General features: G+C 40.6%; 1 protein-coding gene and 1 long non-coding RNA gene across 2 annotated transcripts in view; one reads left to right on the forward strand and one right to left on the reverse strand.

The window, feature by feature from the left end:
- Positions 1-27,549, reverse strand: LOC117508699. Its single transcript, XR_004560166.1, has 3 exons — positions 27,434-27,549; positions 3,145-3,149; positions 1-68 (listed from the first exon to the last, which is right to left on the reverse strand). It is a non-coding gene; the product is annotated as an uncharacterized LOC117508699 (long non-coding RNA).
- Positions 1-27,684, forward strand: part of spred3 (sprouty related EVH1 domain containing 3) — a 77,184-nt gene that overhangs the window by 48,290 nt on the left and 1,210 nt on the right. The window contains 1 exon segment of the mRNA XM_034168516.1: positions 27,436-27,682. Within this exon segment, the coding sequence (XP_034024407.1) occupies positions 27,436-27,682 (247 nt within the window).

Raw genomic sequence — 27,684 nt, forward strand, 5'->3', positions numbered from 1 at the left:
AACACATGGAGGTTTTTTTCAGTAGAACCAGTGATCAGATCAGGCTTCACCCCGAGGACTCTGAAAAACTTAAAGGTGGTGTCCCTTCAGTTTTTCACAGAATGACCAAATGTACTTTGTGCTGATTTCTGCAGTATATCTCAAAACTACGCCTTATGTTATTGCTGGCAAAGTATTTTTTTTGAAGGGGATTTCGTAGCAAATATAATGAATTAGCTCCATGAGATCTTGCAGATGCACATTCACAAGGTTTAGACTTCATGGTGCATTCAGTGGAAAATGAGAACTCATAACTAGGAAAAATACTTTTAATAACACTATGATACAGTATAACAGTATAACATTATTATCCCCATTTGGCAAACCAGGTAATTCAATTCAATTTATTTATACAGCACCAATTCATAACATAAGTCACCACAAGGCGCTTCACAAGGGTAATTCTTTGGTCACACGGCACGTCGATAGCTGGATGAAGGACAAAATGTCAGATAGTCAAAAATCGTCAAGAAAAGGTGGATGAAAGATCCTGCAAAGATCCAAAATAAACCCAATATTAATACGTATAAAAGAGGACTTAGATAGATAGAAAATGTTACCTGTGTCCTGGCTGGGACGATTAAGCATACTCAACATGAATATACTCCCAAGACTCATGTATCCGCTACAAATGTTGCCAAACTCCATTCCAAATTCTTGGTTCTCAAAGCTGGAAGAAATAATCACCCAATATATATATGGCAGGGGAAGAAAGTGCGAATGAAAATGAGCAAATTACAGAGAAATAAAGATCAGGCAGTAGTAGAGAAGCTTGAATCTTCGACTGGACTGGGTTGCTTGACGCAAGGACGTTTCGCTTCAAATCGCAGAAGCTTCCTCAGCTAAAATTCTTGCTCTGGAAGTCTGACTTCTGTCTGACTCTTGTAGAGAAGAATAAAACAGAAGCCAACAAAAGCTGGAGTTTTAAACCTAACCAGACCCTTCCTACTGAGAGGCAGACTGCTATAGGCTAGTGACTAAACAATAGCTCTAATTAGCAACTATTGTGCTCTAGTTAGCACACCTAATGACAGGACAGCTGTCCCTCTAATGATGGGATGGATGCCTTTCTGATGGCTCCCTTGATGACGTGAATGACTCATTACCATGAACAAAAGACTGAAACTCCTTTGACCTGAGTACCCCATTGTAAACAGGGGATAAAGTGTGTCTCAGACCCCCTCCCCGGTTAAGGCTGGGTTTCAAACGTTCCCCAAAGAATGCCTCCTTGACCCCTCTCTCAAACCATTTCTTCTCTCTGGCTAATATTTTAACTTCCTTGTCCTCAAACGTGTGGTTACTGTCTTTAAGGTGGAGATGAACCGCAGACTGAGGTTCACTGGCGCCCTCTCTGCGGTGCTGGTATAGCCTTTTGTGTAAAGCTTGCTTCGTTTCACGTATGTAGTGTTCGTTACAGTTTTCCTGACATCTGATAGAATACACTACATTGCTCTGTTTGTAACTAGGGATCATGTCCTTAGGGTGAACTAATTTCTGTCTCAAGGTGTTAACCAGTTTAAAGTAAACTGGGATTTTTGTGCTGTCTGAAGATCCTCTGTAGTTTTTCCCCTACTCCTGCTAAATAAGGGAGAGACACTCCTCTTCTTCTTGTCTCCGTCTCCTGTCTATCTGGTCTCTTTGTTCTCTGGGACTTCTGCACTTTGTCCAGGGACCATCGTGGGTACCCACATACTGTGAGGGCTTTCCGGACATGTTGTTGTTCTTTAGCCCTTCCCTCTGCAGTTGTGGGCACCTGTAGGGCTCTGTGTTGAAGCATCCTGATTACCCCGAGCTTGTGTTCAAGGGGGTGGTTTGAGCCAAAGAGCAGATATTGGTCAGTGTAAGTTGGTTTTCTGTAAACCCCTGTCTGGAGCTGCCTGTTCTCTCCAATCGTAACATCACAGTCCAAGAAGTCTAAATGGTTGTTTCTGGCATCCTCACGTGTGAACTTGATATTGGCATCCACCGAGTTGATGTGCTCTGTAAAGTCCTCAACTTGCTGTTGCTTGATTTTAACCCATGTGTCATCAACATATCTGAACCAGTGACTGGGAGAGATGCCCGTGAAAGATGTCAAGGCTGTCTTCTCCACTCGCTCCATGTACAGATTGGCCACAATGGGGGATACCGGAGACCCCATCGCACAACCATGAATCTGTCTGTAGTAATTCCCCCTAAACAGGAAATATGTGGTGTTGAGGCAGATCTCCAAGAGTCGGCAGATGTGGTCTGGTGTGAGTTTGGTCCTTTCAAGTAGAGACACATCCTCCAGCAGTCTCTGCCTCACAGCTGAGACGGCCTCAGCAGTGGGGATGCAGGTGAACAACGATGTCACATCAAATGACACCATAATTTCATCTGCCTCCAGCTGTAGGTCCTTGATCTTGTTCACAAAATCTTGTGTGTTCTCCACATGGTGGTCTGAGTTACCCACTAGAGGAGCCAAAATCCACTTGAGGTACTTGGCCAAATTGTACATGATGGAATCTGTGCTACATACAATAGGCCTGAGTGGCACATCCTGTTTATGGATTTTGGGCAGTCCATAGATGCACGGAGTGGCGTCCCCAGGGTACAGTCTGTAGTATGTCTGCCTGTCGATGAGTCCCTCTTTCTCCAGGTTTTGGAGGTAGCTAATGATTTTCTTCTTATAGCCGCTCGTGGGGTCTCTCTTCAGACGTTCGTATGTGTTGGAGTCACTGAGCAAGTTGTTGATCTTGGCCTCGTAGTCCGATGTGTTCAGGACCATCGTTTATCTGCCTTTATCCACTGGCAGGATAAGGATGCTTTGGTCCTTTTGCAGTGCTGACAAAGCTTTCTGTTCTTCTCCTGTGATGTTGGATGGAGGAGGCTTAGCACCCTTCAGCACTGCTGTGACTCTTAGTCGGAGGTCCCCAGCTTCTGACTCTGACAAACTGTTATGTTTAATGGCTGACTCTACTGCAGTGATGTAATCTACTGTCAGAATATGTTTAGGGGTCACTGAGAAATTTAGTCCTTTAGCGAGCACATCCTTTTCTGTCTGTGTAAGAACCCTGTTGGAGAGATTCTTTACCCAATTTTCCCTGTTGTCACTAATTTGTCTGGGTGTATCTTTAAAAATACTCCCACTGAAAGTACGCCTTTTCTGCACTAAAAGGTTGTGAAACTTCCTGATTTGCCACTCCTTACTTTTTAAATGCTCAGCCATTTGAATTTTAACTATGAACTTTGTGATCTTATTATGGGCCTCTTCCCCCACTAAAGTTTCTAACATTTTGTGCAGACTATCCAGATTATTTTGGAGGTCTAATATTTTAAAATGAAGCCTTCTAATTCTAACACCCAAAATCCTCCTAAGGTAACTGTGCTGGATCTTCTCTGCTGTGTGACCTGCTTCTAGTGCCTTTTGCTTCATGCATTTGGGAATAACATTGTTTTGTTTGCATCTCAGTCATTAGGTGTGCTAACTAGAGCACAGTAGTTGCTAATTAGAGCTATTGTTTAGTCACTAGCCTATAGCAGTCTGCCTCTCAGTAGGTGGGGTCTGGTTAGGTTTAAAACTTCAGCTTTTTTTGGCTTCTGTTTTATTCTTCTCTACAAGAGTCAGACAGAAGTCAGACTTCCAGAGCAAGAATTTTAGCTGAGGAAGCTTCTGCGATTTGAAGCGAAACGTCCTCGCGTCAAGCAACCCAGTCCAGTCAAAGATTCAAGCTTCTCTACTATGGAAACCACCTGGACAACTGAGAGCCTACACAGAAACAAAGATCAGGCAGGTTTATCAGTTCCAAATATCCATCTCTTTTACTGGGCTGCACAAATGAGTTACATTTATGAATGGGTGAACCTTGATGTATCTAACACATGGATTGATATGGAATCTGGCAGTTATGGTATGGTATCGTTAAAATATTGCCCCTTTACACATTATAAGAAGACAAAATTAGAACTGCAGAACAATTTCATTGTCATAAACACTTTTAACACATGGCATAAAATGCTATTATCTTTTAAGGTAAAAAAAAAATCATTTTTCGTTACTAGCCCCCACATTTCAGAATCCTGACTTTACCCCATCATATCAAGATTCTGTGTTCAAATTCTGGAATGAGAGGGGCTTAGATCAGCTTGTCAAACTGTATCAAGGTGAATCATTGGTGTCATTTGAGGCTTTAAAGAATAGATATTCCTTACATTCATCCCACTTCTTCTGCTACTTACAAATTAGACACTTTATCCCAAATTCAATATATCCCCCAAATTTGAATTTCTTAGAGCGCATTCTAATAAATAATAAACCAAAAAGATTCATTTCCCAAATATATAAAGTGTTCTCATCAAATACACCTTTCTCCACAGATCATCTCAAAAGACAATGGCAGGCTGATTTAGGAGAGGAAATAAATGAAGAAAATGGACTCTATTAATAAAAAACACACTTAAAATTTTGAGATGCAATTCTGATCGAGACACACAATTTAAGATATTACACAGAGTCCACTTTACACCTTTACTGAGAGGCAGACTGGGTCTGAGCTCACCATACTGCTCTAAATGCAACATTGAAATGGGTACACATGCACACATGTTTTGGAAGTGTGTAAAAATTCAGAAATTTTGGACTGATGTTAAAAATGAAGTGTCGACAATATTGAGATATCATCTGGAGCTTTCAGCTTTTCAATGTGTTCTTGCTGCCAGATTAGATAAGGCAAAGGACAAACACAGCTCTAAACTGATGGAAATTCTTCATGTAGCGAGAAAGACCATTTTGAAATTTTAAAGATAATCCCACTTGAGAAACTCACATATATTCTTCATGACAACATTGATGGATTTTGGGACATTTTGCAACTGGTTTTAAGCAAAACAAATCTCAACTGAAATGCCCTCTGAGTAGTTTGTATTCCTGTGATTTTGGACTGTGGATCTAGTTGTGATAGTACCATACAATGTATATGATATTCAATAACAACAAAAAAAGAAACTTAAGAGACGCAATTTAAAAATCATCCAGAACCAATCATTCAGTTAGATTTAAGATAATCTAGTTAAAACCAATGGTGAACAGTGAGTTTTTAACCTTGATTTAAAAAAAAAAAACGGCGTCTCAGCTGATCTAGTCTTCTGGGAGTTTGTTCCAGATATGGGGGGCATAGAAACTGAATGCTGCTTCTCCATGTTTAGTTCTAAATAAACATAGACCTGTCTGACGACCTGACGACCTCGGTGTTATAGATGGTTCTTACTCAATGAGAAGGTCTCTGATACAGTATATTTTGTCCGTAAACCATTTAGAGCTTTATAGACTAGCAGGTGTATTTTAAAATCTGTCCTCTGACAGACAGGGAGCCAGTCTAAGCATCTCAGGACTGGAGTGATATGGTCCATTTTCTTGGTTTTAGTTAGGACTTGAGCATTTCGAACAAGAGCAATCAGAGATTTCTAACATCTGCCAATCTGGATCCGGATCACTTCCAAAATTCAGTATAGTCTTTCATGCCCTAATACCTATCTGTGGTGCAAATTTGGTGAGAATCTGTGAAGCAGGTTTGTCGTAATCCTTCAAAGCCTATAGAAATTCTGAGTTTTTGAGGTGCACTTGTTGGGTACCCCAGGGCTCAGTCCTTGGACCTTTGTTGTTTCTTTTATATCTTCATGACATATGTTGAGTTTCTACGTTTGTGAGTTGTATTTTATTTGCTGATGACACGACTGTGTTTTGTAGTGGGGATCATTTGGGGCAGCTTCTGGACATGATGGAGAGAGAACTACAGAGGTTTAAAGAATGGTTTGATTCAAACAAATCGTCACTTCACTTTGGTAAAGCAAAGTGTATCATATTTGGAAATAAGCCCAGGAATTTATGTAGAAATTTACTAATTCACAATGTTGAAATTGAACTTGTAAATGAAACTAAATTTCTTGGTATCTTTATTGATGATAATCTAAGTTGGAAAACTTATGTTAAAATTAAAACATAAAACATAAACATTAACATAAAATTATGTTAAATCTAAAATGTCAAAGATCATTGCCATTTTGTGTAAAGCACAAGACTTCCTCTCCCAACACTCATTAGTTACCTTTTATCATTCATTACTTGCTTGGTTTCAGTGCAGAAGGTTCCGGGTTCAAATCCCACCCCTGCCACATTTCTCCATGTAATGTGGAGTTGCGTCAGGAAGGGCATCCGGCGTAAAACCTGTGCCAATTCAACATGCAGATTCACCTTGGATTTGCTGTGGCGACCCTGAGTGCAAACAAGGGAGCAGCCGAAGGGACTTACTTACTTGTTTCATACATGACCTGCTGAATTGAAGTTTGGGGAACCACCTACAAAACTAATACAAATCCTATATTTTTACTTCAAAAGAAAGCTATAACAATTATTAGTCAGAAACTATATTGTGAGCCAACAAATCCATTGTTTGTCCGTTTGCATATTTTAAAATTTTGGGATTTGATTGATTACATCATAATACAAATTATGTTTAAAGTAAAAAATGAACTTTTACCACAACACGTCCAGGACCTGTTTAAAATGAGGGACTCCATTTAGAATTTGTGAGGAACATTATTATTTCAGAAATCAAAGATTTGAACTACTGTGAAAAGTCATTGTTTCTGTTAAAGGAGTTAATATTTGGAATAATTGCCCGGATAACATAAAATCACTCTGTAATTGGGTTGGCTTTAAAAGGCTCTACAAAAAGTATTTGATTACTTGCTATAGCATGATGAATTAGGTTTATTGATTTTGTTTTGTTTTTGGTGCACTGTTGTTTGCATGTTTATGTTTTGAAATTTTACTTCAGGGATTAATTTATACTTTGTATTAGTTATCATGGGTATATGTATAATTTTATATACATAAGTATAATTTTTATTTTTGATTAAATGGGTAGGCATTTACAAGCTTTGCTTCTGCCTACACCCTTTTGGGTGCATGGGTGCGTTGTTCGATTATTTTCGTTTTTTGCAAGTTTCTTGTTTTGAATCTGTGTGTGCCGAATAAATTTGTTCATTCATAAAGAGAAATCTTAATCCACAATCTGGATCCAGATCACCTCCAAAATTCAGTGGAGTCTTCCATGGCCTAATATCTATCTGTGGTGCAAATTTGGTGAGAATCCGTGAAGTAGTTTTGATGTAATCCTTCAAAGGGTATATAAAGGGAAATCTTGATCCAGAATCTGGATCCAGATCTGGATCACCTCCAAAATTTAAGAGTCTTCCTTGGCCTAATATGTATCCATGGCGAAACGTTGGTGAGAATTTTGAATTAATCCTTCAAAGCCTATGTAAAGTGAAACTTGATCCAGAATCCGGCTCTGAATCTGGACAGCTTCCAAAATTTAATGGATTCTTCCATAGCCTATTATGTATCTGTGGTGAAACTTTTGTCACAATTCGTGCAGTAGTTTTGAAGTAATCCTGCTAACAGTCAGACAGACAAATAAATAAATAAATAAATGCCAATGATTTTATTACGTCCTTGGCAGGTGTCTAATAGACTTTTTAGTCAGACCTGGAAAGATACTGTTACAATAATCAAGCCTCCTCAAGACAAATGCATGGACAAGTTTTACCAGGTCCTGCAGAGACATCAGTCTTTTATCCTAGATATGTTCTTTAAATGATAGTAGGCTGACTTTGTAATTGTCTTTATATGCTTCTCAAAACTGAAGTCTGAGTCCATGACTACACCTAAATTTTTAGTCTGCTCTGTGGTTTTAAGATGTAATGAATGGAGCTGTCTGCAGACTTCTAATCTTCACTCTAATAACAACCTCCATTTTATCCTTGTTCAACTGCAGAAAATTCTGGCACATTCAATTAACTGCTCAGTGCATTTGGTCAGTGCCTGTGTAGGACCATAGTCTCCTGATGAAACTGTGATGTAAAGTTGTGTGTCATCTACATAGCTGTCTACATAACTTATATTATTGATTTCTAATATGTATGTGTTGCAAACATGAACGACCAAAGCTCTTCAACATCTCACCATATCATTTAGGTCCTTCAGACTTTTTTTCAGTAAATGGTTCTGGGGAGCATTAGCATGGCTAAAACCCTTCAGCTTCTCTGGGCAACCCCCTAACCACAGCCCTCTTGACGCCCCGCCATTTTAAACATTTTCTTTATTTCACATACCTAGATGTTCCTCACCATCTCACCATATCATTTAAGTGCTTCACCCTTTGTTTCAGTAAATGCTTCTGGGGATCATTAGCATGGCTAAAACCCTTCTGTTTCTAGGGGGCTTCACTCCTCAGCTCCCCCAACTACAGCCCTCTTAATGCCCCACCATTTTAAACATTTTTCTTTATTTGCCTCTCACATGCCTAGCAGGATCTGGTTAGTACTTTGATGGGAGACCTCTTTGGAACACCAGCGGCTGTGTGTGTTTCTCCAGGTAAAACTGGAGTTGCATCAGGAAGGGCATCCTGGGGAGCATTAGCATGGCTAAAACCCTTCAGCTTCTGAGGGGCTTTGCTCCCCAGAAACCCCCAACTACAGCCCTCTGACCCCCCCCCCCCCCACCACCACCACCACCACCACCACCACCACCATTTTAAGCATTTTTCTTTATTTGCCTTTCACATGCCTGGAAGCTTCTCCCATCTCACCATCTCATCTTATTTAGGTCCTTCAAACTTTTTCCCAGTAAATGCTTCTTGGGAGCATTAGCATGGCTAAAACCCTTTACCCCCTCCCCTGCTGTTGGGGAGGGATGTCACCTTTCCATTATCTGAGCTAATGGGAGCATATAGATGTTAAACAGTAGAGGATGAGGATGGAGCTTTAAGGGACTCTGCATGTGATTTTTCACAAAGTTCACAAAGTTTCTGAACAGGATTTAAACGAACTAAGTACAATATTAGAGAGTCCCACCCAGTTCTGTAATCTGTGGAGTAATATGCAATGATCATCTGTATCAAATACAGCACTAAGATCTAGTAAGACTAACACTGGGTGCTGCCGCTGTCTGTGTTTAAGTGGGTGTCATTAATCACGTTAACAAGAGCAGTCTCAGTGCTGTGTTGCTGCCGAAAACCAGACTGAAGGAAACTAAAGCAGTTGTTCTGTATTAAGAAATCCTTATATATTATATTCCAGTGGTGGACACAGCTAACCAAAAACTTAGCTTCAATAACCACTAATCAGCTAACTGAAAAGTTTTTTATAACGCTAAACCAATAAACCACCAAAATATTTATTGGAAGCTATGGCTAACCGCTAACTGATAAATTTCTGTATTGTCTCCAGTACACTACAAGTACTAACAAGCTGATTTTGAGTTTAAACACCACTAATGCTTCTGATAGAATCAAAAGCGATCACAAAACCAAACACAGCCAATGAGTCAGCGCTTCTCTTTTTGTGCACCCTGTCCACTGCTGTAGGGAAGCGTCATTTACCTTGACAGCATACAGTGGTCCAGCCATGAGGCAGACATCTTGAAAAGGAAAACAGGTTTGACTTATGGTTTTGATTTATAAATCAAATTAATTCGGATAGAATAACTACATTAATGTCAACTCTGTCATTTGTACAAAGTTAAAATATAACACATATCTGTTCATTTTAAAATAATGCACTAATTCTGAAGTTTTGAACATTAACATACACAGATACCCAAAGGGATTATGGGTAAACTGATCCTCCACTCACACTGATTGGTTGACTCATTCATTCTATGTAAAAAGCCAACACAAGTTAATGTAACGTGTGTTGGTGTTTACAATTAAATGTGCTTTTGTAAAATATGTCTTTTTTTTCCATTTGTTAACAAAAAGGCATTTGCAAAACCGAAAAGTCTGTTTGTTAAGTTGTGATTCAGGTCGACAACCGTGTGATATAAAGAAGGAAGGAAAAGACTGTTTTTTGTGGCAGCCTAGCAGCCAGGCCCCTTTTGCTCGGGTAGCGTTGAGCTCAGCTCCTCTCAGCTGCCTCACTGCTGCAAAATACATAGCAGACAGGAGCCAACAGTGTTTATAAATGTTTTTCACTATTACTAACTATGTAAAAAAAATGTTAGCGGTCTAAAAGTTATCGGAACTAAATTTATCAGAAGCTAATTGGTCCGCTGATGGTTTTTTGAAGTTACCTGAAAAGCTAATCCACTAACAAAAAAGTTTGCTTCACTAATTAGTGGTTAGCGGATTAGTGGAACTGTGCCCACAACTGTTATGTTCATTTGTGACTTGTCCAGATTGTTCATTTTTAGCAGTGGTTTGATAACAGCAGTTTTCAGAGCCCGTAAGACGACACCTGACTGAAGGGACAAGTTAACTATGTGTAAAAGATATGAAGTGAAAATGTGAGACTTTTATGAAAAATCCTGAGTAGAACATCTAAGAAGCATAGTTTAATTGGTTTATGATTTCCTCAAGATTTTTATACAGTTGTGCTCATGCTTATCAGAATTTTTGATTTGGCCTTTTTTCAGAGAATATGAATGACAACACAAAAACTTTTTTTTCCACTCATGGTTCGTGGTTGTGTGAAGCCATTTATTGTCAAACAACTGTGTTTACTCTTTTTAAATCACAATGACAACAGAAACTACCAAATGACCCTGATCAAAAGGTTTACATACCCTGGTGATTTTGGTCTGATAACATACACACAAGTTGACACAAACGGGTTTGAATGGCTACAAAAGGTAAACATCATCATCTGTGATCTGCTTGCTTGTAATCAGTGTGTATGAATAAAAGGTCAGTGAGTTTCTGGGCTCCTGACAGACCCTTGCATCTTTCATGCAGTGCTGCACTGATGTTTCTGTTTTCTGAGTCATGGGGAAAGCAAAAATAATTATCAAAGAAAAGGCAATTGAACTGTATAAAAGAGGAAATAGATATAAAAACATATCCAAGGACCTGAGAATGCCAATCAGCTATGTTCAAACTCTAATTAAGAATTGGAAAATGAGGGAAACCAAACCACAGTCAGGTAGGCCAACAGATATTTCAGAAACAGCTGCAAGGAAAATGGTATGGGGTGCAAAGAAAACCCACAAATAACTTCATCTGAAATACAAAATGTGTGTGGCTTCAAGATGCACAATAAGGAGGCACTTGAAGAAAAATGGGCTGAATGGTCGAATCACCAGAAGAAAGCCATTACTACACAAATGCCACAAAGTATCCTGCTTGCAGTACACAAAACAGCATAGAGAACTAAGTCATATGGAGTGATCAGACCAAACCTGAACTTTTTGGCCACAACCATAAATGTTATATTTGGAGAGGAGTCAACAAGGCCTGTGATGAAAGGTGCACCATTCCTACTGTGAAACACAGAGGTGGATCACTGATGTTTTGGGGATGTGTGAGCTACAAAGGCACAGGAAAGTTGGTCAAAATTGATGGCAGGATGAATGCAGCATGTCATCAGAAAATACTGGAGGAAAATTTGCACTCATCAATCCAGACTGCACATGGGACATACTTGGACATTCCAAAACACAATCCAACACACTTGAAGCCAAGTCGACCTGTCATTGGCTGAAGTGGCTATCTTAGTCTCCTGACCTCACTATCATTGAGCCACTCTGGGAAATCTCAAACATGCACTTCATGCAAGGCAGCCCTGGAATTTACAGGAAGTGGGGGCTTTTTGGCAAGAAGAATGGGCATCTTTACCATCTATCTAGCTATCTATAATGCAAGAAACGTGTGTGTGTGTGTGTGTGTGTGTGTGTGTGTGTGTGTGTGTGTGTGTGTGTGTGTGTGTGTGTGTGTGTGTGTGTGTGTGTGTGTGTGTGTGGCTCGCATATCTTTCTGACTGTTTGTCAGACTGGCCTCAGCTTTCAGATATGACTTGTGCATGGCACGATCATGTGCATCCATTATTATGAAAATTTGGGGGATTAATTTTCGAAACATTTATTTTAAAACCTTTGTTTTTATTACTGTATATGGTTGGCCTGCTCGGAAAATGTATTACTTCTCAAAAGGTTCCTGTGAATAAAACTAAGCGCACCCACTCTTCTATGGTGTTTAGTGCACCAGTTTAATCAGCTAATGTTATCTTAGTCTTAGCTGCACAATCAATGGGTCCCATGATTTACCCAGACTGACTGCAAATATGAGTAAATTAAGTACTTTTGTTAAATTTTTGGTGGAATTTTGTGGCATTTTGTGAATACGGAAATGCACTCCATCGTCAAAACTTACCCCTGTGAACAAATCAAGCGTGCCTCTCTTCTTCTATGGCTGTTAATGGCAGCTGGCATCCTTATTGTTGCATTACTGCCACCTTCTGCATCAGTCTGTTATAGCAGTACTAAATCCCGAGTCCAGTCTCTTTCAAGTATTAAAAAGCCAACACTTTCCCCTCCCACTTGACCTTATGTCTAAAATTGTCTGCAGATCACCTAAACAAATTCATACTTATTACAATATTCCACCATACATACCCTTTACTTCACCTCAAAAAAGAAATCTAACCAGATTGAGCCTTCAAAACACGTTTAAAAATCATGCTGTTGCATTGCTGTTTTTGTTTTTCCCTAATGACCAAAAAAGCAAAAGGCACCGGTAGTGGTACTTTCACATTAGTGGAATGGGGTTCAACTACCTACAGTGTCCTTGCTAAAAGCCAAAATATATCATATCAAATCAAATCAATTTTATTTATATAGCGCCAAATCACAACAAACAGTCGCCCCCAAGGCTCTTTATATTGTAAGGCAAAAGCCATACAATAATTACAGAAAAACCCCAATGGTCAAAACGACCCCCTATGAGAAAGCACTTGGCGACAGTGGGAAGGAAAACTCCCTTTTAACAGGAAGAAACCTCCAGCAAAACCAGGCTCAGGGAGGGGCAGTCTTCTGCTGGGACTGGTTGGGGCTGAGGGGAGAGAATCAGGAAAAAGACATGCTGTGGAAGAGAGCAGAGATCAATCACCAATGATTAAAAGCAGAGTGGTGCATACAGAGCAAAAAGAGGTGAATAAAAAGAAACACTGGGTGCATCATTGGAAACCCCCCAGCAGTCTAAGTCTATAGCAGCATAACTAATGGATGGTTCAGGGTCACCTGATCCAGCCCTAACTATAAGCTTTTTCAAAAAGGAAAGTTTTAAGCTTAATCTTAAAAGTAGAGAGGGTGTCTGTGTCCCTAATCCGAATTGGGAGCCGGTTCCACAGGAGAGGAGCCTGAAAGCTGAAGGCTCTGCCTCCCATTCTACTCTTACGAACCCTAGGAACTACAAGTAAGCCTGTAGTCTGAGAGCGAAGCGCTCTATTGGGGTGATTCTAGAATTAACAGGGAGCCAATGAAGAGAAGCCAATATGGGTGAAATATGCTCTCTCCTTCTAGTCCCTGTTAGTACTCTAGCTGCAGCATTTTGAATTAACTGAAGGCTTTTCAGGGAACTTTTAGGACAACCTGATAATAATGAATTACAATAGTCCAGCCTAGAAGAAATAAATGCATGAATTAGCTTTTCAGCATCACTCTGAGACAAGACCTTTCTAATTTTAGAGATATTGCGCAAATGTAAAAAAGCAGTCCTACATATTTGCTTAATATGCGCATTGAAGGACATATCCTGATCAAAAATGACTCCAAGATTTCTCACAGTATTACTGGAGGTCAGGGTAATGCCATCCAGAGTAAGGATCTGGTTAGACACCATGTTTCTAAAATTTGTGGGGCCAAGTACAATAACTTCAGTTTTATCTGAATTTAAAAGCAGGAAATAAGAGGTCATCCATGTCTTTATGTCTGAGACATTCCTGCAGTTTAACTAACTGGTGTGTGTCCTCTGGCTTCATGGATAGATAAAGCTGGGTATCATCTGCGTAACAATGAAAATTTAAGCAATGCTTTCTAATAATACTGCCTAAGGGAAACATGTATAAAGTGAATAAAATCGGTTCTAGCACAGAACCGTGTGGAACTCCATAATTAACCTTAGTCCATGAAGAAGACTCCCCATTTACATGAACAAATTGTAATCTATTAGATAAATATGATTCAGACCACTGCAGCGCAGTGCCTTTAATACCTATTGTTGGTCACCAGTATCAAAAGCTGCACTGAGGTTTAACAGGACAAGCACAGAGATGAGTCCACTGTCTGAGGCCATAAGAAGATCATTTGTAACCTTCACTAATGCTGTTTCTGTACTATGATGAATTCTGAAACCTGACTGAAACTCGTCAAATAGACCATTCCTCTGCAGATGATCAGTTAGCTGTTTTACAACTACCCTTTCAAGAAATTTTGAGAGAAAAGGAAGGTTGGAGATTGGCCTATAATTAGTTAAGATAGCTGGGTCAAGTGATGGCTTTTTAAGTAATGGTTTAATTACTGCCACCTTAAAAGCCTGTGGTACATAGCCAACTAATAAAAATAGATTGATCATATTTAAGATCGAAGCATTAATTAACGGTAGGGCTTCCTTGAGCAGCCTGGTAGGAACAGGGTCTAATAGACATGTTGATGGTTTGGAGGAAGTGACTAATGAAAGTAACTCAGACAGAACAATCGGAGAGAAAGCGTCTAACCAAATACCAGCATTACTGAAAGCAGTCGAACATAAAGATATGTCTTTGGGATGGTTATGAATCATTTTTTCTCTAATAATTAAAATTTTATTTGCAAAGAAAGTCATGAAGTCATTACTAGTTAAAGTTAAAGGAATACTCGGCTCAATAGAGCTCTGACTCTTTGTCAGCCTGGCTACAGTGCTGAAAAGAAACCTGGGGTTGTTCTTATTTTTTCAATTAGTGATGAATAGTAAGATGTCCTAGCTTTACGGAGGGCTTTTTTATAGAGCAACAGACTCTTTTTCCAGGCTAAATGAAGATCTTCTAAATTAGTGAGACGCCATTTCCTCTCCAGCTTACGGGTTTTCTGCTTTAAGATGCGAGTTTGTGGGTTAAACCACGGAGTCAGGCACTTCTGATTTAAGGCTCTCTTTTTCAGAGGAGCTACAGCATCCAAAGTTGTGCTCAATGAGGATGTAAAGCTATTGACAAGATAATCTATCTCACTCACAGAGTTTAGGTAGCTACTCTGCACTGTGTTGGTATATGGCATTGAAGAACATAACAAAGAAGGAATCATATCCTTAAACCTAGTTACAGCGCTTTCTGAAAGACTTCTACTGTAATGAAACTTATTCCCCACTGCTGGTAGTCCATTAAAGTAAATGTAAATGTTATTAAGAAATGATCAGACAGAAGTAGGCTTTTCAGGGAATACTGTTAAGTCTTCAATTTCCATACCATAAGTCAAAACAAGATCTAAAGTATGATTAAAGTGGTGGGTGGACTCATTTACATTTTGAGCAAAGCCAATTGAGTCTAATAATAGAATCTATGTGGATGTTAAATTCACCCACTATAATTATCTTATCTGAGCTAAGCACTACGTCAGACAAAAGGTCTGAAAATTCACAGAGAAACTCACAGTAATGACCAGGTGGACGATAGATAACAACAAATAAAACTGATTTTTGGGACTTCCAATTTGGATGGACAAGACTCAAGCAAGAGTCAAACTTTCAAATGAATTAAAGCTCTGTCTGGGTTTTTGATTAATTAATAAGCTGGAGTGGAAGATTGTTGCTAATCCTCCGCCTCGGCCCGTGCTACGAGCATTCTGACAGTTAGTGTGACTCGGGGGTGTTGACTCATTTAAACTAACATATTCATCCTGCTGTAACCAGGTTTCTGTAAGGCAGAATAAATCAATATGTTGATCAATTATTATATCATTTACTAACAGGGACTTAGAAGAGAGAGACCTAATGTTTAATAAACCACATTTAACTGTTTTAGTCTGTGGTGCAGTTGAAGATGCTATATTATTTTTTTCTTTTTGAATTTTTTATGCTTAAATAGATTTTTACTGGTAGTTGGTGGTCTGGGAGCAGGCACCGTCTCTACAGGGATGGGGTATTGGGGGGATGTCAGGGGGAGAGAAGCAGCAGAGATGCATGATACCAAGCTGCATTATCAATAACTACTGTATTCACATCCATATGTTTGTGCTTCATGTACACTAACTGTGTTTATTCCTTCCTATATCTCTATGTGCCTATATATGTCTGACCATGTTGGATGAATGTCAATCTTATTCTTAAAATAACTCTGTTTGCATGTTTCTTTGTATCTAAATGTCAACCGTGTCTTAGGGCCCCTTCACACATAACACAATGTTGGGCGAAAGACACAGAAACTGGAAGAAAATCCATGAACAAAAAATAAAATGGGGAACCGTAAAACATTCCACCTGTTGTCGGGAGGGACGCACGGTTGGACCGGTATGCACAATACCATTCCCGTAGTATCGTGCATGCTCGTGTTCATGCGCAGGAACACAGTGCAAGCACGTGGAAAGTCGCGCACACAGCAGTGGAGCAAAATATTTAAAAACACCACAATTTGTAATACTTAATTCCTGTTATAAAGCGCGGACTTAGACTCCCCCTAGTTGTAGACCAGGAAGTAATGAAATGACATGGATTACTGTTCTTCCTTTTATGTTTTACATGAAGTACCTGATGCACTCATCTCATGAAGACATCAGTCGGGCTCCCGTGTCATGAAGAGTTGGCTCCCGTGTCGTGAACGCATCAGCCTGCATGGCGTGTGCAGCGCGCAGTGTTCTGCTGGTGACCGCGCTACAAATGTGATATGTGTTTTAATTATTACAACGTGGGGAAATCCCACAGTGACACACACCTCATGGTGATTTCTGCATGGCACAATATTCACCAGCATTGTGGTGCACTGATGCGGTGGTCAGCTGAAGCGATATGTGCTTTAATTTATTTCCACGTGAGGACAGCATGCCGACGTCCACGCCTCACAGCAAAGTTATGCCAGGTCATATCCTACAAGCCAGTACAGGTGTTCCCCAGCTGTGACTTGCAAGTACAGATACCTGAACAGCTGCATGTCGCAGGGGGACACGCCCACCTTTGTCAGCGGACCTTGGCGGCTCACAAAATAAAAGGTTCACTCTCTGTACCTTTATACTGTGATTTTAATTTTATGTATGTATTATTATTTGTTTGTCCTGCATCTGTCTGATATCTGTTTGTGATGTCATCTTGCATGCACAGTCAGGTCCAGCTGAGAGTCAGTAGTCAGTTGACAGGCGCTGTATGTCCACAGCAATGCGTGTGAGCAAAGTGATCACAAATGAGTGTTTTTCACCCTTAGTTTTATTTATTCTCCACTCTTTCTGTCTGTCATGTAAACTACAATTTATGTGGTCAAAGGGACATCAGTCTGCTTGGCCGGCTTCACACCGTGCCGCACACTCAGACGCTGTCTGGTCCACATGTGATGAGGGCATGAGCACCCACCCACACTTGTGCACTGCATGTTCACCAGCTGAGTTGCAGTACACAGCAGTCAACTGTCCCAGCAGCACACTGCGCTGGACAGTGGCCAGGCTCTGGGATCCTCAGCCACAGCTGACAATGTTGAATTCATGGTGTGTGTGGGGGGAGGGACGATTAGGGATGGGTATTGATAAGATTTTATCGATATTGGTACCATTATCAATTCTGCTTATCGATCCAATTCCTTATTGATTCCCTTATTGATACCGCTTGTGAATTTTTTGTGTACTAAACGTAGGCGTTACAGGTTTTCTTTGTCAACAACATTTTATTGAGTCTTAAAGTAAATAAACATGAAAATTGTCACTGGATCCTTAAACTCTACATTTTGGATCCTTGATCTCTGGACATGAATAGAAATAAATAAAATCTGTAGTTTTTGTCAAAAGCATTTCCTTTCAGACATTATTGGCATGAAAATCTTTCCATGCACTCAGCTGAGCTCTTGCAGCTGGCTGTGCTGCACGTCAGGATGTAATTCATAAAGAATGCAGGACGTCTCATTTTGGGAGGAAAAAAGTTTTAGTCGATAGTAGCTTGTCTGTATTACAATGTTTGGAAAGAGGTGTCATTTTATTTAAAGCGGTCATTCGCTTTGAAGTTATTAATTCTGACAGGACTCTAATGTGACTAGGCAGAGAGTCAGGCAGAGAGCCGGGCAGCATTTGGAGCTGTGCCAACACAACGGAGGACGATTCTCGTTTCTTGACTGCATCAAGCCAGCGGTCTCAGTTAGTGACTTTAATCCACACAAAAGTGACTCACGATTGACATATTTAATGGCTTTAATAGGGGTTAAGTAGCGGACTTGCCGCTTCTGAAGAGCGGTGAAGCAATGAACCAACGTAGCAGCGGTTCGAAGCACTGCTTCACTGGTTCAACCTTCAAAGTGGAGTCGCGCTGCAGACACGGTTGATTACAGACCCGCTGCAGGGTCTGTAATCAACATAGAGAAATGATCATTTTCCCGACAAACACCCTCAAAAACAACAGCTGCTCTGAAGGACCGATAAGGGAATCATTAAGCAAAAAGGCTACTGATGTCAGTGGATCGAATAATTTCTTAACAATACCCGAAAAGAACCGGTTCTCGATACCCAACCCTAGGGACAACCCACTGCACAAGTCACTTCTGTGTGTGTGTGTGTGTGGGGGGGGGGGGGTTGGCATAGTCACGCCCATGTGTGTTGCTTGGTGCACATAGACAAATTTCACAGACAGCTCGAATGTGATTGCTTGCGCTCTACTCTCATACCAGGAGCGCGAATAGCCCCGCCTTTCCTAAGTGTCCATCGTGAGGTGTTGGATGTTCATGTGTGACACCTGGAATTTGGCCGACATCTGCCAAGAGGGGGGTCAAATGAGCATGCGCAGGGCACTCGCTGTCTTTCGGCTGCTTGTGTGCGCGAATGGTTGTAGCGACAGCTGTACGCGACATTTGACATGGCACCAATTTTTCACAAATGGCATTTGACACCTCCTTTGTGTGCCATTCTGCCTCAGTCATGTTATGTGTGAAGGGGCCCCTTAACAAACGTACACTTTGTCTGTTAAAACTATGTAAGAGTAAGTACACCTCTTTGTACATCACACCTTCAAACAAAGCCTCATACGAATTTTTCCAATTTTCCAAGATTTTTCCTGACTTTGACCTTTGACCTATGACCTGGAAAATTGAATCAGGTCTTGCCTATCAGGATATGAAGCTTCAGTAAAAGTTCATAATGATACATGAAAAAAAGTGTGGACTCCAGGCTGTTCACAGACAAACAAACAAACAAAAAACAATCACATAACATAACCTCCTCCAACTATGTTGGCAAAGATGAACGTGGGCCTGTGCATGCACAAAGCCACAGGGGTGTCGGACTGGGGGGGGAAGGGTACTATGTACCCAGGCCCCAGAGCATGGGGGAGCCCACAAAAACTGGCATAAATACATTTTTGTTGCATGTTATTAATGTCCATACAATTCATGTTGTAAAAGAATATAATTAGAATGAATGTATACATGTTGCAAAACATAATTCTGCTCTAACAATAATATTGAAAGATCTCTGAGGGCCCTTCCCACCCCTGCACAGTTGTATAATGGTTTAGTCCAGGCACACAGGTGGCACGCTGCCACACACACACATCCCAAACGGGATGTCACAGAAAGAGGTGTTTAGTAGTGCTGAAACAACTAATCGATTTAATAGATTATTAAAATAGTTGTCAACTAATTTAGTCATCAATTAGACGTTAAATAACTTGTTTTACCTCAAATATTCATTTCTTACATATAAATCAACCGTTTCTGCAGCGCGGCTTTGCTTTGAACCTTGAACCAATCGAAGCAGTGATTTACAGATTGAAGCACTGCTTCGATCTGGTGCTTTGTTGATTCAGTGTTTTATTTTGCTTAATCTTAATTTTTTCCCCCATTAAAACCCCAAAGATCATATGTCTGTGAGTAATATTTACCTTTTTATGTTAATCTGACCTGTTATGGTCTTCTGAAACAGTTGATAGATGTATTTTATAACTTAAAACGGGACCGATGCTAATGCGTTAGCATGTCTATGGCGTTTTCAATGTTGAAGTTAGCATTAAGCTGTTGCAGCTGTCAGCACATTTGGTTTCTGTATATTAATTGATGGCTCAACGTTTGTTGTCGTAAAAGAGTCATATGTATTACAAATTGTAATATTTTATTCATTTATTTTTATTTATATATCAATAATAATAATAATAGCAACAACAACAATGATAGTAATAATAACTAAATTCAATTCAATTCAATTTTTTTTTTATATAGCGCCAAATCACAACAAACAGTTGCCCCAAGGCGCTTTATATTGTAAGGCAAGGCCATACAATAATGATGTAAAACCCCAACGGTCAAAACGACCCCCTGTGAGCAAGCACTTGGCTACAGTGGGAAGGAAAAACTCCCTTTTAACAGGAAGAAACCTCCAGCAGAACCAGGCTCAGGGAGGGGCAGTCTTCTGCTGGGACTGGTTGGGGCTGAGGGAGAGAACCAGGAAAAAGACATGCTGTGGAGGGGAGCAGAGATCGATCACTAATGATTAAATGCAGAGTGGTGCATACAGAGCAAAAAAGAGAAAGAAACAGTGCATCATGGGAACCCCCCAGCAGTCTACGTCTATAGCAGCATAACTAAGGGATGGTTCAGGGTCACCTGATCCAGCCCTAACTATAAGCTTTAGCAAAAAGGGAAAGTTTTAAGCCTAATCTTAAAAGTAGAGAGGGTGTCTGTCTCCCTGATCTGAATTGGGAGCTGGTTCCACAGGAGAGGAGCCTGAAAGCTGAAGGCTCTGCCTCCCATTCTACTCTTACAAACCCTAGGAACTACAAGTAAGCCTGCAGTCTGAGAGCGAAGCGCTCTATTGGGGTGATATGGTACTACGAGGTCCCTAAGATAAGATGGGACCATTCCTCTGCAGATGATCAGTTAGCTGTTTTACAACTACCCTTTCAAGAATTTTTGAGAGAAAAGGAAGGTTGGGAGATTGGCCTATAATTAGCTAAGATAGCTGGGTCAAGTGATGGCTTTTTAAGTAATGGTTTAATTACTGCCACCTTAAAAGCCTGTGGTACATAGCCAACTAACAAAGATAGATTGATCATATTTAAGATCGAAGCATTAAATAATGGTAGGGCTTCCTTGAGCAGCCTGGTAGGAATGGGGTCTAATAAACATGTTGATGGTTTGGATGAAGTAACTAATGAAAATAACTCAGACAGAACAATCGGAGAGAAAGAGTCTAACCAAATACCGGCATCACTGAAAGCAGCCAAAGATAACGATACGTCTTTGGGATGGTTATGAGTAATTTTTTCTCTAATAGTTAAAATTTTGTTAGCAAAGAAAGTCATGAACTCATTACTAGTTAAAGTTAATGGAATACTCAGCTCAATAGAGCTCTGACTCTTTGTCAGCCTGGCTACAGTGCTGAAAAGAAACCTGGGGTTGTTCTTATTTCTTCAATTAGTGATGAGTAGAAAGATGTCCTAGCTTTACGGAGGGCTTTTTTATAGAGCAACAGACTCTTTTTCCAGGCTAAGTGAAGATCTCTAAATTAGTGAGACGCCATTTCCTCTCCAACTTACGGGTTATCTGCTTTAAGCTACAAGTTTGAGAGTTATACCATGGAGTCAGACACTTCTGATTTAAAGCTCTCTTTTCAGAGGAGCTACAGCATCCAAAGCTGTCTTCAATGAGGATGTAAAACTATTGACGAGATACTCTATCTCCCTTACAGAGTTTAGGTAGCTACTCTGCACTGTGTTGTTATATGGCATTAGAGAACATAAAGAAGGAATCATATCCTTAAACCTAGTTACAGCGCTTTCTGAAAGACTTCTAGTGTAATGAAACTTATTCCCTACTGCTGGGTAGTCCATCAGAGTAAATGTAAATGTTATTAAAAAATGATCAGACAGAAGGGAGTTTTCAGGGAATACTGTTAAGTCTTCTATTTCCATACCATAAGTCAGAACAAGATCTAAGATATGATTAAAGTGGTGGGTGGACTCATTTACTTTTTGAGCAAAGCCAATAGAGTCTAATAATAGATTAAATGCAGTGTTGAGGCTGTCATTCTCAGCATCTGTGTGGATGTTAAAATCGCCCACTATAATTATCTTATCTGAGCTAAGCACTAAGTCAGACAAAAGGTCTGAAATTCACAGAGAAACTCACAGTAACGACCAGGTGGACGATAGATAATAACAAATAAACTGGTTTTTGGGACTTCCAATTTGGATGGACAAGACTAAGAGACGAGCTTTCAAATGAATTAAGCTCTGTCTGGGTTTTTGATTAATTAATAAGCTGGAATGGAAGATTGCTGCTAATCCTCCGCCCCGGCCCGTGCTACGAGCATTCTGACAGTTAGTGTGACTCGGGGGTGTTGACTCATTTAAACTAACATATTCATCCTGCTGTAACCAGGTTTCTGTTAGGCAGAATAAATCAATATGTTGATCAATTATTATATCATTTACCAACAGGGACTTAGAAGAGAGAGACCTAATGTTTAATAGACCACATTTAACTGTTTTAGTCTGTGGTGCAGTTGAAGGTGCTATATTATTTTTTCTTTTTGAATTTTTATGCTTAAATAGATTTTTGCTGGTATTGGTAGTCTGGGAGCAGGCACCGTCTCTACGGGGATGGGGTAATGAGGGGATGGCAGGGGGAGAGAAGCTGCAGAGAGGTGTGTAAGACTACAACTCTGCTTCCTGTCCCAACCCTGGATAGTCACGGTTTGGAGGATTTAAGAAAATTAGCCAGATTCTAGAAATGAGAGCTGCTCCATCCAAAGTGGGATGGATGCCGTCTCTCCTAACAAGACCAGGTTTTCCCCCAGAAGCTTTGCCAATTATCTATGAAGCCCACCTCATTTTTTGGACACCACTCAGACAGACAGCAATTCAAGGAGAACATGCGGCTAAACATGTCACTCCCGGTCTGATTGGGGAGGGGCCCAGAGAAAACTACAGAGTCCGACATTGTTTTGCAAAGTTACACACCGATTTAATGTTAATTTTAGTGACCTCCGATTGGGCGTAACCGGGTGTCATTACTGCCGACGTGAATTACAATCTTACCAAATTTACGCTTAGCCTTAACCAGCAGTTTCAAATTTCCTTCAATGTTGCCTGCTCTGGCCCCCGGAAGACAATTGACAATGGTTGCTGGTGTCGCTAACTTCACATTTCTCAAAACAGAGTCGCCAATAACCAGAGTTTGATCCTCGGCGGGTGTGTCGTCGAGTGGGGAAAAACGGTTAGAGATGTGAACGGGTTGGCGGTGTACACGGGGCTTCTGTTTAGGGCTACGCTTCCTCCTCACAGTCACCCAGTCAGCCTGCTTTCCCGGCTGCTCGGGATCTGCCAGGGGGGAACTAACGGCGGCTAAGCTACCTTGGTCCGCACCGACTACAGGGGCCTGGCTAGCTGTAGAATTTTCCACGGTGCGGAGCCGAGTCTCCAATTCGCCCAGCCTGGCCTCCAAAGCTACGAATAAGCTACACTTATTACAAGTACCATTACTGCTAAAGGAGGCCGAGGAATAACTAAACATTTCACACCCAGAGCAGAAAAGTGCGGGAGAGACAGGAGAAGCCGCCATGCTAAATCGGCTAAGAGCTAGTAGCTACGCTAAGCTAGCGGATTCCTAAAAACACGCAAAGTGAATAATGTGTAAATAATTTAGAGGTGATTCAGCAGAAGGAGTGCTTTAGTTAAGGCACGTAAAGATTACACTGGGAAACAAATCGTAATCTAGATAACTAGATCAATCTAACTGCGCAGATTAAACAGCTAACAGATACAGAAAAAACACCGCTGTGCTCCGGAACAGGAAGTGATACAATACCGCAGTGAGAGCCAACCACCAGTAGAGGCAAGCAAGCAATTTGCAAGCAAGCAAATGTGTCAAGTAATGCCACAATACAGTTTTAGAGAAACGGACAAAAAGAATCTGATAAAACAAAACAGAAAAGATTAAACCAACTAACAATGAACATAAATAAATAAATAAATAAATAAATATAGAAAAAACTGTTTCCTGTGAACACCTAGTGACGCTTACACCTCCACTTCATCCCTGATTTATTTAAGTTTAATGACAATTTGTTTTGGTCAAACCACATCTAAGCTGTGTTTTTACACAAGAAAAAAAAATGCAGTAAACTACACATTTGTGTCTTTTTTCATGAAAATATCTTATTAAATCAAACATATTACACTTTAGGTCAGGCCTTTAAAATACTTTGTGGACTCTTGCTGTAATATGTTGTCAGTGGTTGAGATAGTTGCTGTAGGCATCTAAAAATGCTCATAATCGGGTGAAACCTGATGGGAATCTTTTTGTGGTGTGTCGGTGATGTATGTATGTGCAAAATAAAACAAAACACTTCAGGTATATTTTTGACGAGAATATAACATCATAACTTTGTTATAAGGTCAAAAGTTGATGTTGCATGATAAAGGCCTTTTAATAATAACTCACTTAAAGAAATAATGGCAAAACTCATATACAGTGAGGAAAATAAGTATTTGAACACCCTGCGGTTTTGCAAGTTCTCCCACTTAGAAATCATGGAGGGGTCTGAAATTTTCATCTTAGGTGCATGTCCACTGTGAGAGACATAATCTAAAAAAAAAAAAAAAAAAAAAAAAAAAAAAAAAAATCCGGAAATCACAATGTATGATTTTTTTAATAATTTATTTGTATGTTACTGCTGCAAATAAGTATTTGATCCCCTACCAACCAGCAAGAATTGTGGCTCACGCAGACCTGTTAATTTTTCTTCTTTTCTTTTTCTTCTTATTCTGCACTCTTCACCTATATTAATTGCACCTGAGACACCTGTTCACACACTCAATCAATCACACTCCAACCTGTCCACCATAGCCAAGACCAAAGAGCTGTCTAAGGACACCAGGGACAAAACTGTAAACCTGCACAAGGCTGGGGTGGACTACAGGACAACAGGCAAGCAGCTTGGTAGAAGACAACTGTTATGATTATTTATTAGAAAGTGGAAGAAACACAAGATAACTGTCAATCTCCGTCAGTCTGGGATTCCATGCAAGATCTCACTTTGTGGGGTAAGGATGATTCTGAGAAAGCTCAGAACTACACAGAAGGACCTGGTCAATGACCTGAAGAGAGCTGGGACCACAGTAGCAAAGATTACATTAGTAACACATGATGCTGTCATGGTTTAAAATCCTGCAGAAATTGCAGGATTGCACCATTTTTCTAGAAAATGGTGCAATGTGGTCCCCTAGACCCCCCAAGTCAATATTACTCCCCCAACTTTAAAAAGGGTTCTGACTCCCAGGTGTGATCTAAGGTATACATGATTTAGACCTGGTTTGACTACGCATTAGAAATTTGATGTTTGCATTAATAAAAAAGAACTGTGTGTGTGTGGGGGGGGGGGGGGGGGGGGGGGGGTCTTCAATACAGTACCTAGGGCCCAAAATCTGGTGCTATGCCCCTGCAAAGCCATATAGTAGCACATCTTGATAACGGGCGTAACTCAATGTGCTCTGCATTCTCAGGATGCAGGAGTACTGTGTTCCAAAGGTTAAAAAGAAGTCGGCAGCTCACAGAGGTTTTTCTTATCACATGTTCGATGGAACAGTCTGCCTGCTGAGGTAAAACAGTCAGATTCTGTTGATTCATTCAAATCCAGATGAAAGCTACATCTGTTCTTTTTTGTATGATGAATATAGAAATATTAAGCATAAATATAAATATAGAAGTATTGAGTTCCCCTCTATCCTAAATTTATACTATTACTGTATTAGTGTACCTGGACTCAGTCTCACCATATCTAAATTCTGGAATTGTTAGTGAAACGTAGGGCTACATCTCCAGCATCCAGTTTAGCATCCTATCCTTTTTGTTGTTGTTGTTGTTGCCGCTGTTAAATATTGTTCCTGTGAGTTGTACTGATTTATTTTTGCTTTGTCTCTTGGTCCGAGGTGCTGAGGTTGAAGATACTGTGGGATCTATGTTGCTGATTGCCGTGTGTTGGATGAGGATCATTGCAGTGTCCATCTAGCCTGTCTGAGCATGTGGTGTCTGAACATAAATCAATGGACAGTGTTCTGTGACACTGGTGATTAACTGTAGGTCACAATGCCTACTGGATGCTTAGTTCCATTATCTCTGTTTTGCATGTTTGACAATTCTTTGTTGTATTTTGTTTATTTTATCTTTGTTGTCAGTGTGGCCTAAGCAGTTGGTCACCCCTCTGTGATTGGTCTGCTTGAAGTTTCTTCCTAAAAAACAAATGCCCAAGGTAGTTTTCCTTACCAGTGTTGCCTGCGTGTTTGCACAGGTGGGTTAGTAAGCTTAGACCTTATCCTTGTAAAGCACTTTGGGGTGACTGATGTTGTGATTTAGCACAATATAAATAAACTGAACTGAAGTGAATGAGGAGCCTGACAGCAAGAAAGTTCTGGTATTGTTTCCAGCCTGGTAAACTTTTTGTGTGGACTTTGCATATTCTCCCCATGTTTGCATGGGTTTTCTCACACATCCAAAGACATGCAGGTTAGGTGAATTGGAAACTTTAAATTGACCGTAGGTGTGAGTGAGCGTGTGAATGTGTTTGTCTGTCAATATATCCATCCCTGTGATGGACTGGTGACTCATCCAGGGTGTACCCCACCTCTTGCCATTAGAAAAGAATCCACCCTCCGTCACCCTTAATTGGAATAAGCGGGTATAAAAAAAACTGAATGAATGAATGAATGTTGCGACATGAACTGAAGACTGTATTATCCAAGTAATTATAGTTGTCATAATCATCATCATACACATCATCAGAATTGTATCTGTATGTGATGAAAGTGTTGAAATTGGAGAGATTCATTTATCTCGAAATTGACATACATGTCCTCTGCCTTTGAGATTGAAAGGTGCCTGGGAAGAGCTTATAAAGTCACAAGGTCGCTGGAAAGAGGTGTTTGGTGATGATGACGATATCTTTGCAGGCAAATGAAGGTCCAAGTCTTTAGGGTCCTGGTGCTGTCTGTCTTGCTGTGTGTGGTTGTGAGACTTGGACATTAACCAGTGAGCTAAGGCGATGACTGTATGTCTTTGGCACTCAGTCTCTTATTGTCGTCTGACTGCACACTTGACTATGGGTGGTCACAGACCTGGTTGCCATCTTTGACACACCTATTTCAAGGATTTGTGATTGCAACATGATAGTGAGGTGACTGTAGCTGGTCGTGCTAATTTGGGGTTGTGCTGCAGACTCCAACCGCTGTTTTTCTTGGGCTCTAAGTGAAACTAAGTCACACATGCAAAGATTTTTGGGTCCACTTCACTGATACATAGGGTAATTATTTGCTGACTGCAACCAGTAGGACAACACCTGATGAACTTGTGCTCAGTGATGCACCCGTTGAAGGTATCACTGAGTTCAAAAATGTCCTGCAGCTCCTTCACCGTGCCCTTATTTGTGAATGACACTATGACCTTTTTTGCTCTTCACAGATCCACACCAGGCCAGGTCAGCACCAGCTCACGCAAATGTCAGCTGTGTTGAACCCCCCAGCACCCCCGCCTCCTCCACCGGCTCCACCTACTCCTCCTGTGGGTCCTCCAGCCTCATCTCCTCTGTCCCCCCTCTCACCTACCATTTCTCTTTTGGAGGAAGGCGATCTGCGCAGTGTGGACCCCTGCAAGGACTTGTGGGGTTCCAGAGGCTACGAGGACTACCGAAGGGCGGGGGCCACCAGGACT

Source organism: Thalassophryne amazonica, chromosome 4 (assembly GCF_902500255.1).
Source record: "Thalassophryne amazonica chromosome 4, fThaAma1.1, whole genome shotgun sequence".
NCBI lineage: Eukaryota > Metazoa > Chordata > Actinopteri > Batrachoidiformes > Batrachoididae > Thalassophryne > Thalassophryne amazonica.